Raw genomic sequence first — 13,482 nt, 5'->3', positions numbered from 1 at the left:
ATAGTTGGGAAAGAGCTTTAGAACCATGAGCATGTTTCACTGTCCAGACTGAAGGACTGCATGACCGACCAGTGGGGCTGCGCTCTACTCTGGCCAGCTTAGCTGCTATTGGTTGGGAGTGACGGTTGTCCACTCCTCAGGGGACATATCAAGCTCCCCTGCACCTGTAGAGGCACCTCACAGTTGGAGAACACCTCTCCTTAACCAATACCTGACCCACTGATGTGCACTGCTAAAATAACAAACTACTCAGACGTTTGTCACATGATCAGGATTCTCCCTGACTTCAATGCACTCTATCTCCTCCCTTTCTCTTTCCCTCTCCCTTTCCCGCTCTCTCTCCCTCTCCCGCTCTTTCCGCTTGGCCCGTTTCTTTTTCTTGTGTCTCTTTTTGGATGGTGGGAAGAAGGTCAAGAAGACCGGCAGGATGACGAAGCAGTGCAGCACAGTGCAGCCTGCAGTGAGGAGGGAGCACTTGAACAGTGTGTAGGTCAGATTGGAAGGCACAAACACCAGGGGCATGATCCCGATCACGAAGCAGGATGTGTTCTGCAGGATGGCAGCCCCGTGCTCCTCCAGTGCCAACTTGATGCACTGTGTCCTGGTGTGCTCGCTGGCCAGCACAAAAGTGTACAGGTGTGGTACACAGTGATCCATGGCGAAGTTGAGGGTAAAAATAAGGCACAGGATTGAGATGCTGTCCATGCCAACGTTCCAAAGGGTCATCAAACCCAAGACACCCAGTTCCACAGACGTTACTGTGAGGATGAGCCAGAAGTTCCCTAAGGGGTTGATGACCAGGAAGAAAGTGAGGATGAGGATGGTGAGCACACTGAAGCCTGAGGTCAGGATGGGGGAGATGACAGAAGAGCTGTAGCGGTCCATGAACACAAATGTTGGATTGAAGGCAATGAACTTGATGCTGTTGATAAGCATCAATGGACGGAGCTTTTCCAGGAGCTCCACCACTTCCTCACGCTTCTTCTCAGTTGTCCGCGCCACCAGGTACATCCGTGAGGCGATTATATCATACTCGTCAGTCTCACGATTCCTTGAGAAAATGATATCCTCGGTGAAGTGCTGGTACTCCGGGCTGCGCAGGAAGGAGCCTTTAAGGATGGTGATGAAGTCGCTCTTAGTTGACGCACTCACATTCACCACCCGCAGGTAGTGGAAAAAGTTGTCCATCCAGGAGATCTTGTTGAAGCCATGACTAAGAGTCTTCAGGTGCTCCTGCACCGTGGAGTTCCAGTACTCAATGGGCTCATAAATATAAAACCCGATCACAGGGCTGTAGTTGCTAAAGTATTTCTGCTGGGTTAGAGCATACGAGACACTTGGAGAGTTACTTGCCAGCAGGTTAACAATATTTGATCCATCACTAATTTGTAAACATCCCATGAATGAGAAAGAGGCGTAGATGAGATAGAGAATGACCACAAAGGGTTTCACATAAGTATTGGTTATCCACTCTGTGAAGTGCTCTCGCAGGAAGTGCTGGATGAAGTGATTCTGGTAGGGTACACTGTCGTGGTGCGTGGACAGGTCATGGCCGTCACTCATCATAGTTTTAAACCATGTGGGCTGGCGGTCCAGATACTCCACGGAGGGGATTTTACAACAGAAAACACTGTGGTAGCGGTTCTGCTCCAGCTGTCCAGCAAACACCAGGCAGGAGCCATAGAACGAGAAGACGTAGAAGTAGTTGACCAGTATGGCTACGCACATGCTCTGACAGAAAATTTTCACGGACTCGATGTTGGTAAAAGGGCTAGCTCCCATGCCAAAGGTGATGATGTAGAGTGAGCTTGTCATGGTGTAGCACACCATCACATCAGCAAAAGCGTCCGCCACACGTTCCTTGAAGGGGAGGGTTTCCCTCGTTCTCCTCCAGCCGGCTAGCAGCTCGAACACTCCTTTGGTCCCATGGCCTGGAAGAAGCAAGAGAGAGATGTGTTAACATTTTATACGTTAGAAAACGGCCCAGTTTGAATGTTGTGAAGAGAATATGGTCCATGTCATTGCATAATGAATCAGACACACTGCTGAATTTGTGATTTTCTGTGGCCATAAATGTATGTTGCTTATAAAGAATTATTTCAGACAGCCTGGTTTCGAAAAGTCAGTGTAAGAAAACAGATAATGAATGCATTGCAAAGGAGGAATCAAAACTCTCCTGGTTACATTTGAGGTCATATTTGAGGTCATAGAATAGATATTAAATAAATAGTAGAGACAGTTGGATTGCTTTAAACATCTGTGCCTAAAATACATCTGGTAAAGGTAGATGTCTAAGAGAAGAGAAAATCTCTGACTCCTAAGGTGAATTTCATTATAAATCACCCAACTACTGACCTTTAAGACTAATTAAACCGAAGGTGCTTTCAGACATGCACTGAACTCTGAACATAATCTCTTGAAATTATTCAAGAGAGGCTGTATGTGAGAACACAAATGTCCCAGTCAGTTGCTGCGGACTTTCTCTGGAAATTCTCCCTCCAGCCCCCTGGTAAAGAGTTAAGACAATGTCTGAGTGAGCACACGTGAGAATAAATTGAACAAATCTGAGAAAAACTAAAATAATACAAATATATCAGCATCAGCACTAGCAACACACATAATAGACACCAAAGAAGATGTAAATTCAAACAAAAACGACTTGATCGTTGCAGTGGAATGTAAATGTTACATCCTGCCTCCAGCACGCTGCGGAACCCCCCACAGAAAGTATGAACCGCATTGTGCCGACTCACAATGCTCGAGGGTAATTATCCTGCTCGCACTGTCAAACAGTGGTGACAATATGGTTTTTCCGAGACCCTCTGCAGCAGTAGTTCGGTGAGAGCAACTTTGCGTCCCAGGTAGATGTGATCAGAACGTGAAGCTGTGAAGCCTGGCTGGGTTCAACAGACCAGTAACTTTCAGCTCATAGAGGTCGGTGCAGCTGGGTTTTTCCTCCTTTCAAGTCTAGTATTGAATATTACTTACTTTAAAATTCTGTTACATGTGCCAGTACCAGTGAGAAGAAGTTGGCAAAGATAAATTAAACGGAATAAATGATCGATTCTGGGATGAGTTCTGCAGCGGTGGTGCTCTCTGTGGCCCCTATGGTGTTGTGTTTTGACCCAAACTGCAACAACTCATTTTATTATAAATACACTCTGAGTCATGACGATATCACACTTCCTCTGCACAGCCACTGCAGCCAGGGCTCATGGGTTTCTGTATGAAAAATGAAAACGGATATGATTGTATTACTGCCAGGGAGGGTGAATGTCATGAAAGGAGAAGAAAAAAGGATTTGCAGTGGGGAAAAGTACTTCTGGAACCAGTGGCTCTTCAGGGGTCCAACTTTAATAATAATAATAATAATAATAGACATAACTTTATTTGTATAGCACTTATATAAACTAGGTAACAAGGTGGTCGCACAAAAGTCCATGGAAAAATAAAAATTTGATTGTTATTAAAGATATTCTATTCACTCCAATTTAAGAGCCAAATCAAAACATAACAAGGTCAAGACCTTAAGTGCATAAGTTACATTAGATTTGTATATATTTTAGGGTATTTTTTATGAACCAGCTGGTATGAAAGTGTCAGCTGTCGCAGCAAACATGAAAGGACATCCTTTAAATCCAAAGTACTGGCTGCTAACTGGCTGCTAAATAATTTTAGTGTGACAAGAATTATTAACATACATTTGAAGAGGAAGGTGGGGGTGGTGATCGGGGAGACTGTCTTATAAATTTCTGAAGACTACAATTAATTTAATGTTCCTCCACTACGTAAATATTTCAGTAAGAGTGAAAGATGGATTGAGCACTCGTTTCTCTGCGGAAATCAGCTTTAAAATATTCCTTTCAGTTAGAGCACTGTAGGTGGACAGGAAAGTAAGGGGAGGATTGACAGTATTATAAATTTCCCTTTGTTTGACAGAGAGGGGGAAAGGAGTTAATTAACTATAAAGGATTAGGCCATAGTAATGAGTCGGCTAGATTGCTCTTCCTGCTTTTAGTTTTATTAAGCTGTTCTGCAAGTCAATTAGTTAGTGTCAGCTGGTTTATAGGGTTTGGACTGAGAGGTAATTCACACCAGCATTACACCATGGGCGAGTGCGTGTGTTTCCCTTCACTAGTTACCAAATAGGTTGTTAAGAAGCATGTTATTTTCCAGACATGATTGGAACAGCTCAAAGATTCATTAGAGTGATTGATTGCTGGCAGGTGGAGGTGGATAATGGCAGTGAGCCCATCTGGTAAAGTGTCCCTGGTTCTTATCTCCGAAGAAGGATTCTGACAAATGTGTGCATTTGTATACGTATCTGTGCGTACATGCTGGATCCAAGCCGGGGATGCCACAGTCACATAGTATATGTCCAAGCCGGCAGTCCACTGGGACGACCTGAGCATTTTTATGATTAATAGCAGCAGATAATGAACATTTTCCTAATCAAAACCAGGCGGATTTACATTCATATAAAACAGAAGGGAAGCAGTGAATCCCGAAATTCATAATCCTGGAACAAACAAATAATTTTGATTTTAATCCTTAAAATTAAGTCTATTCAAGTCTGTGTTTCAGAAATACATGTTCTTCAAATATTCAATTCAAAGGTTCAGACAAATGAAGTATGCAATGTTCTGAGAGGGATGTCATATATTATAGGTAATTTCTTCTAGCAAGTTAGAAGTGGAAATGTTGCCCTGAGGTGAATTTTAGGTTAACAGCTCATTTTTGTAATTTTGACACAATTTAGGTCATTTGCAATTGCAGGGATTGATTGCACCAGTTGTTTGTTGGATCAGACCTAAAAAACTAAAAGTAAAAGTGTTCATTAAGTGACAATAGTAAAAAGATACAGTGGACACAAGTCGTCCAAAATGTGGGAGCATTTTACATTCAAGCCTTTAGAAAAGACCGTTATCTACACAATGTACTGATTTGATTTCACATAAAACAGCAGCACAACAACACTGTGTGTATGAACCTGAAGAGAAAACATGTTGGAGCCATCCTTTGATTTCTCGGTTTACTGGAGGATCATACACAGATTAGGTTCATACCGCAGTGATGTTATGCTGCATGGGAAATTAGCTTTTAGGGTTTTTAAGAAAAAAAATTCACATTTTGAATGACTGTCGGTTCCCAGACTCAACGAGGAGATACAGTGAGGGCAGCATAGGGTGAGGGACCTCCAGGCTGAATGAAGAGAAGCAGCAGTGAAACAAAACCCAAACTGTAATTTTCTGATTGTTCCATGCAGATATAACATTTAATTCAAGATGACGAAAGCTTTGATTTGCCTCAATTTAAGATAACTTAAATGAAGTTTAAAGTTGTCTGAATGGTGTTGTAGATATCATGAAGCAGATATCTGAATCTGGAATATCATCATAATAAAGTGGCAGATGTGTGTAATACACACAAAAACAGCATTGTATAAGTTAGCATTTGTCCTTATATCCGATTAATAATCGAACATGTAATTGAAAGATTAATCTATTATCAAAATAATCGTTACTGCTATTGATACTGCTGCAATATTATCTAAAGTTTTCTTCTCTCACTTTTCAGTTTCTGTCAAAAATACTGAAGCTAAATCAAAATCCCAGACCTACATCAACCCTGTTTGGCTCTTGTTACTAACCCTGTAGGATACACATAACCTTAGAGATTGATTTACAAACAGGTGTTTAAAATGTCATCCAGAGGACAAAGGAAGGAAGAAAGCCAGAACAGTGCAGGCGCCTTAATGGGTAAGAGAGTCAAACGGTGGGATAGAGAGAAGCACATGTCTGGGAGCATCACTGATGCTCAATGCTAATCATATTTGGACAAAACCGACAAGTTCTCTCAATGTCTGAATTCTGATAGACGCAAAACCGAACGTCTTAAAGAGGCCTCTGTAACACTGCAACTGAGTCAGAGCAGGAGACTGCTGCATTCCCACTAGCCTCGATTATTGCTGTGATAAAACTAAACCAGTGTCCCCCACACACACAGCGTGACTACCATCTTAGAACTTTATAGCCACAACAATGAGTCTTCAGGGGAGACCAGACTCTCATTTGCTGTAGCTCTCGTCTTCTTCACCCACACACAAACACATGCATACAGATAGCGAAAAACAAAGGCTGCCTCATTTCACCTGCCTTTATTTCCCTCTGACACTGCAGGTTTTGACAGCTGCAGTGAGGTGAGTCAATATCTGCGAACAGCTATTTGCAATGATTGGAGCATTTTGGGACAATAACAGCTGGCAACAGTAAAGTCAATCTGAATTTTTGCTTTTCAAGCTCCCTAGTTAAGCTCTTTCCTGTTGCTAGGGAGGACAATGAGGTGATGCCTGCAGTATTTTTTCTTTCTTATTTTTATTAAGAATTTTTTTTTTTTTTTACTAAAACCTCTTATCATTGAGTTGTACTTGTGACTTTAGTTCTCTCAAACACAGTGGACAACATGTCCTCTGCTTAGGGTGCAGCCTTCTCTAATGTTGCTTTGTTTCGTGTCGCCCCACAAGGATCAGTCGTCGGTTCCCTGTTATTCTCTATCTGCATGCTGCGCCTCTCCACACTCAGACTGTCATTGTAATGTAAATGATACACAACCAATTTATTGCTAAGCTCCACTATGAAACAGCAAATGTCAAATCATGGGGGCAATGAGTCTTTCAACAAAAATCCACGCAGACTGAAACAAGCTACATTTGAGCAAAACAAATCAATCTATTGATACATTAATTAGTGAAAGATTTAGAGATGGGTGGTTAGCTAAAGCCTGGATTTGCATCACATAGCCTAATCTTAAATATGTAGCCATCAAATACATATTTAAGACCCTTTGGTAGGTTTTCCTCTTCAAATTCAGTGAAGTTAAAATGTCTGCAACTGATTCCAACCAACTTTTTATTTATGTAACCCAACCCGAAAGAAAATGTCGGTTAAAAAAGATGTATTGACATGATTGCCATTCCAAAATGACTATGTACGTTAAATGGTAAATCCGCTGATGTTGCATTTGTGGTCATTATACTGACTGTGCTTGATTGGACAGACGGAGAGGCGGTGGACTCGTGGCAGAATAATTGGACTATGGGCAGAAAGTTACGGACATCGGACTGGAAGGTTGCTGGTTTGATACCTCGCGGTGACAATACAACATACCTGCCAGGACAACACCCGGATCTGTTCCAAAGTCCAAAGAGCACTCTCCCTACCCCCACTGTCTAAGTGCCCCTGAGCAAGGCACCTTACTCCCCCAACATCTGCTCCCCGGGCGCTGTGCATGGCTGCCCACTGGTGTGCCCTGTGATGTTCACCAGATGGGACAAAAGCAGAAGACAAATTTCCCTACTCTGCATGTCGTGTGATTTTGCATGTGTTTTGGATCAATAAATGTATCTTATCTTACTCAAGAGCCAAAGCAATGCAGTCCTCTGTTGTGTCTTACAAAGCTAAAGTGTTGAAGGTCCATTTGAATGACTCTAAACCCCAAATCCCTATAATTACTCCTTCCCCTGGTAGCTGCACTGTTAATATAAGTACAGTCTAATGCCTGGGTGCTCTGTGTAAATGAAAGGGATAGGTGTTATCTTGTTTTATTCTGAGCTGAAATGTGATGCCCAGGTCACTGAGGTACTGAAGTCTTATTTTATTTAACTGAGCATATCAGTGAAATCACATTGTGTGTGTGTGTCTATCTCCATTAGGCTCCATGTGCTTAATTTTAGCCTCAGCAGGCACTTAGACTTAAGACCTCAGTATTTCTGAAATCAAGGATATACTGGCTTTATTCTGGTATTTCTCAAACCATGACAACAGTAACAGCTGGTGTTAACCTCTGCCAATCTATCTACAACATTGACAAACTGAATCACCTGATCCCCCCTCTTTAATGGGGGGTACCCTGTGCAGTCTGACACAGGGATGGATAAAGACAGGGAGAAATATGAGAAGCTGTAGCTCAGAATGGAAGGATGAAGATGCAAGAGGCCTTGTATCTCAAGCACCTGTAAGATACAGGTACAAGCCCGAATGGATTTTAAAAGGCCTGTTTGTCACTGGCTGTCCTGCAGACTATTTTCTTCCCAAAAGAGAAGCTGGGGGCTGCATATGTCTTGCATATGTTCCTCTCATGGCCCAAACCAAAAACTAACTGAGGCATTAAACTAAATTTCTGCTTTAAAAATTATCTGGACCCCTGAAATGATTCCTCCAATCAGGATGACGTTTAACTATTCTGGCTCATCACACAGGTGGTGATGACAAAGGAGCCAATATTGCAGAGAGGTTGCTCGTTGCACAAATTCAATAAAAGCAGATGAGGGGGAATGAAAGTGAGGGCGAACACAGGGGAAGCCAAAAAGCAATCTTCATGTTCTGGTCAATATTTGGGTGAATACGCTCAATACAAATCCCAGTTGTTGTATTTTTTTAACAACCATATACAGTAGAACCTTTCTACAATCTAACTGTTCATTTCAAAAGGATATTTCTGCAGTGTTGCCTGTGGTTGAGCCGAATAGTCGTATGAAACGAGTATCCGTTAAATTAATACATCTTAATACTGCATGTGTTGTGTTCATTGTTTCCCTGAAGTTTATAAAAAATTTTTTCTAAATATTCCTCCTACTCTTGTGCTAAAAAATTTGATCTGAAGCTCCAGTCTAAGGCTGTTCTTTAAATAGATTTCTAATATTAGTATCATGGATTCATTCCTCCTTTGCTTCAATTTAAATTAAAATATAGTTAAAACTTATTTTCTAACTACATTTCTTACTATGAGCAATGGGCTCCTACATGAAGACATACTGTTTTGAGCCATTTGAGCCTTCTATATGACTTTTTCGCGCAATTTAAGTTAAACCAATGTAATGATGCATTTGTGGGTTTCGATTATTTTGTATGAAATAGAGACTTTTATACATGTTCCTCTGCGTTTTATAATTTTTTATATTGACTGTATTGACCTTTATTTTGAAAAGGTAATGCCAGTAATCAAAAAGGCGTTTTTTTTTTAAATGGAAGAGATGCCTTGTGAACAAATGAGAAATCATACTATTTGTGTGTTTAGCACCTCGTTAATATGGGGCACAACGTGTGTAGATTTTTTTGATTTTGAGGTTACAACTGCAGTGTGAGTGTTCAAGATCTCTGTGTGAGCTATATTCGTCGTAATGCCAGCATGCAAACAAGCAATTAGCCTTGGCTATGTTAAATGTGGTTATAAATGGTTGCTTATTACCAAATGTGTGTGTAGAACTTTACAATGTGTGGGGATAAGTATCGTTATACTGAGACACATCATTTCATATAAATTAAAAATGCCTACAAACAGGCCTCTATCAAGTGTTTGTCATTTTGTTAAGATAAATAGATATATCAAGGGGATGGGGATTTCATGTTTGTATAAATAGTAATTCATGTTAAAAGTCAAGCTTTATACAGGACAATCTAAAAAACTGTAGTTGGATATTTTTCACACCTTTAAGGTCCTTCATGAGGATATTAAGAGAAGAAATATTTGTTTGTTTTCCTCTTAGCTCTTACGGTGTGTTCACACTGTTCATGGCATGTTTGGAGCGTTATGAACCATCAGTAAGAGAGTCACACCATCATTCAGCCGGGGGTGCTACAATGCTCACATACACTCACATTCCCCCTGCAGTTCAGTGGCATCATTATCTTGCATTTTGAGCAGGAGGCTGGCAAGGTTTGAAACAGATTCTCTGGAAGTACCTCCAGGTGTGAAACAGCAAATTTACCCATTTGCATTATTAAGTCCTCTCCCTCTGCAGGAAAAAATCCAGTATGTTACTGTTGCTGCTCTGCAGTAAACTGCCTTTATGTTTGTGTCCTTCGGTCCATAGATTCCTCATTTCAGAAGCTTGGTTTTTATTGTTTGTAATATCTAATAAAGTTGCTTCTCTGTCTGTTGCTGAGGTGCGGTGTATGGACTTGTTGTCGAGTTGTTATTATTGTATTTAGGGGAATGACCTCCCTAGTTTTTACCTTGCTTTGTAACCCTAGACTCTGCTCCAAAGCCCCTGGGAACAGAGAATCAAATGCTGTTAACAGTCTAATGATCCAGGCTTTAACAAAGGGGTCATGTTTTTTTATGTTTTAGCTCCAACACAGTGGAACCAACACCTCATCAGCATTAGATCAGTGGAATCAGTGACTCAATTCAAAAAGGCACTTTTGGTATTAGATTGGTATTTTTATAGTTCTTTGACATTATTATTTGAATGTTTCATGCTTGCTCTTTTATTGCATTAGGATGAGGCTTTTCTAGTATTTGCGAATTTTGCAATTATTTTATTTTTTGAAAGAACCATATAAGAACCATATAAATAAGTTCAATTCTATTATTATTATTATTATTATTATTATTATTATTGTATATAATCAATTTCCCATGTTTGTTGAGAGTTAAATAAATCACTAGAGATGCTTAACTTCAAAAATAAGTTTAATTAAGACTTGGTTTCTGCTACATTGTAGGGGAGAGCGGGGTAGTGTGAGACATCGGTTAATTTGAGACACCCCTTGTATCTAGGCAACGGTAAACAATTGTGGTCATGTGACCATTATGTTTTCAAGCCCCTCCGATTCCACCCTTGCCATGAAGGAGAAGTTGGTGCTGGTGCTGAGGTAATTATGTTTTTTCACCCAAAAAATGTTTGGCATGTAAAAGTCAATTTTCTTGCTTTGAACTTAATCAACTGTTGTGTCAAAACAAATTGATTCAGGTACAAAACCTTGTATCATTCATGTTGATGAACTTCCAACATATAAAACCATGTGATTGATGCTAGCTGAAGATTAGCCTGAATTGATAAGAGATGTTGTCTTTTCTAAAATGTTGGCTGTGGGGTAAAGTGAGACAAATGTTGTGGGGTAAAGTGAGACATGAAGCACGAGTTAAGTTTAGTCCTAAACATATTTAAGTGTAATATTACATTACATATGTTTTATTTTTAATGTCATAAACATTGTAGAAAAGCCATCATGCCAAGAAACTATACACCAGGAAGACAACCTGGGGCCAAACACCCCTCGCAGAGATGAAGAGTGCAGCCGCTGAGGTCATGCAAGGAAAGAAGTCCTTAAGAAAAGCTGGAAGGGATAGAAATATGGATAAGACAACCCTTAAAAGATTCATAAAGAAAAAAGAGAAAGGGGAAGTAAAATCAGTAGCCTGGGGTGCAGTAGCTGAGGTAAAGAGAATATTCACAGATGAGATGGAGGAGGAGCTTGCCAAACACTTGAAACAACTAGCTGACCAGTTCCATGGCCTTGCTCCAGTTAAGTGCCGTAAACTGGCATTTGAATACGCAGAGAAAAACAATATCCCTGTCCCTGCCAATTGGACAGAGAAACAATGGGCAGGTAAGCTAGGATGTGCAAGAGATCACATGAATCATAATAATCATAAATGTGCTTAATTGACCTTTCCCCATGATTCTGTTACTAGTCCCATATTAGTTTTGGAATGTGTGGTTGTCAATCTAGCTGTCAGGATTTTAACTATTACAACATGTGTTGTTATAGTATTTTTAAAGTGGAAAAAGTAAGTGGATCACTTTACCCACTTGATTTCTCTGGGCTGCCTCACTTTACCCCTTAGCTGGGTTAAAGTGAGACACAAAACAACTTTTAAAAAAACAATCATATTTTCACTGCCCTTTGTCCTGAAGATATTCTGATCATTTACATTGCTAGGAAACATCCTGAATTAATGGGAAATGTGTACATTTTACTGATATATCATTTAAGCCCACCTAGAGGGGAGCAAATGTAAAAAAATTCTCACATTACCCCGCCCTCCCCTAACATTTTGTTGCAGATGTGATATTTTGGGTTTGGACTGAATTCTGACGAATAAAAAGAAGATTAATTTACTTGCCAGTAACATAGGGAACATTTCAAATTACAAAATCAAACACCACTCTGATTCAAAATGTTCCTCAGGTGATGAATATTGTACGTTACTGTCGCTGAAAACCGGCAGCAATCTACGTGACTCTGAAACACCATAGGAGGATAACATAGCTGTCACAATCTCCCCTTTGATGTGACACGACTTCACTAGCAGTTTAGTGAAATGCAGCGAAACAAAAATACAACAACAGACCAAAAATATACAGCAACAAAGGATGAGGCACGGTTAATAAAGTTCTCTGACAACCCATTTAAAATTCAAGTCCTCACGACTCATTGGTGTGTATTAAGTGCTGTTTAGAGCGGTCCTCTCAAAACTCTGCACCTCCTGCCGACTGTTCCTTTAAAGATGGATTAGCCTCCACAACACCTGCTCACTGACTTTGATCAGTGACGCTGATATTCTCCCTGGTCAATATTCACACACTGACACAAATACCACATCTAATGAGACGGTGACATGTTGGAGGTGGTGTGGCTTTTTCTAAATATCTTTTGAAACAATCCAAAATAGATTGATTTTAAAATTCATGTTAAGAGAAAAACTAAAAATATATAATTCTTAACAATACAGCACAACAGTGACTGACCACTTTTACAGTTTTTAGACCGTCCAGGTCAACCAGCTATGAGATAAATTGACCTTTAATCGTTTGAATCAGAGGAAAACTAAACGTTGGAAAAAAGAAGAAATGCAAAGGTACAAGACTATATGCATAATTATTTTAAGAATGAAGGAGCAACGCTTCACAATTATCCCGTTTAAAACGACATCCAGGGCGCTTCTGTAATGGAAAATGTACTTAATAACTACTTAGATTTCATGGGCGGCTGTAGCTGAGGGTAAAGTGGTCGTCCTCCAACCTGAAGGTCGGCAGTTCGATCCCCAGTCTGACCCATATGCATGCCGAAGTTTCCTTGGGCAAGATGCTGAACCCCGAATGACCCCTCATAGAATAACAAATCCTTACCACAGACAACGTTATTTCCTCTCCAACACAGAAATGATGCAATCTATAAGTCAAATGTATTTCAACTTGATATTGCATATAAAATGTGTTTTTCTTCAAACAGAGCTGACTTGTGGCCGAACCGGATGGTTCCAATATCATGAATGTTTATCAAAATCTGTATTCAGAAAATGAATGGGATTTTTAATTCTGCCAGCAAGCTGTTGATCTCTAAACTTCGTTTTGGAGATGTAAATAATGATCCATAGTTTAAGTTTTCAGCATATATCTTATACCATATGAGTTTTATCATCACTATAAATGGACAAATGTCCTAGGTCCTAGCTTTATGTGTGCCAGCTACAGCCCCTCCATTGGTCTGTCAAGTATAATCATTTCTCTTTCAAAGCCCATACATGAGAGTAATGGTCCCCTTCAATGGAGATCTGAAAGCAATCGGCCGCAGTGGTCTCAGATCCATTGTGTTCATTACTCCCCTGTCACACATTAGTCAATAATTATACAGCTGCCTGATTAATGTAATTTAATATGTCACACTTGGAGGCATCTGATCGGATACTTGTGGT

The 13,482-nt window shown here is 40.2% G+C and overlaps 1 protein-coding gene across 1 annotated transcript in view; it reads right to left on the bottom strand.

The window, feature by feature from the left end:
- Nucleotides 1-249: 249 nt before the first annotated feature.
- ptchd4 (patched domain containing 4) overlaps nt 250-13,482 on the bottom strand; it is a 33,133-nt gene continuing 19,900 nt past the window's right edge. The window contains exon 3 of the mRNA XM_053445744.1: nt 250-1,931. Within this exon, the coding sequence (XP_053301719.1) occupies nt 250-1,931 (1,682 nt within the window). The remainder of the gene's footprint in view (nt 1,932-13,482) is intronic.

This window comes from Pleuronectes platessa, chromosome 17 (assembly GCF_947347685.1).
Source record: "Pleuronectes platessa chromosome 17, fPlePla1.1, whole genome shotgun sequence".
NCBI classification, from domain to species: Eukaryota; Metazoa; Chordata; class Actinopteri; order Pleuronectiformes; family Pleuronectidae; genus Pleuronectes; species Pleuronectes platessa.
The sequence above is the reverse complement of the archived record's forward strand: the minus strand, read 5'-3'. Positions and strand labels throughout refer to the sequence as shown.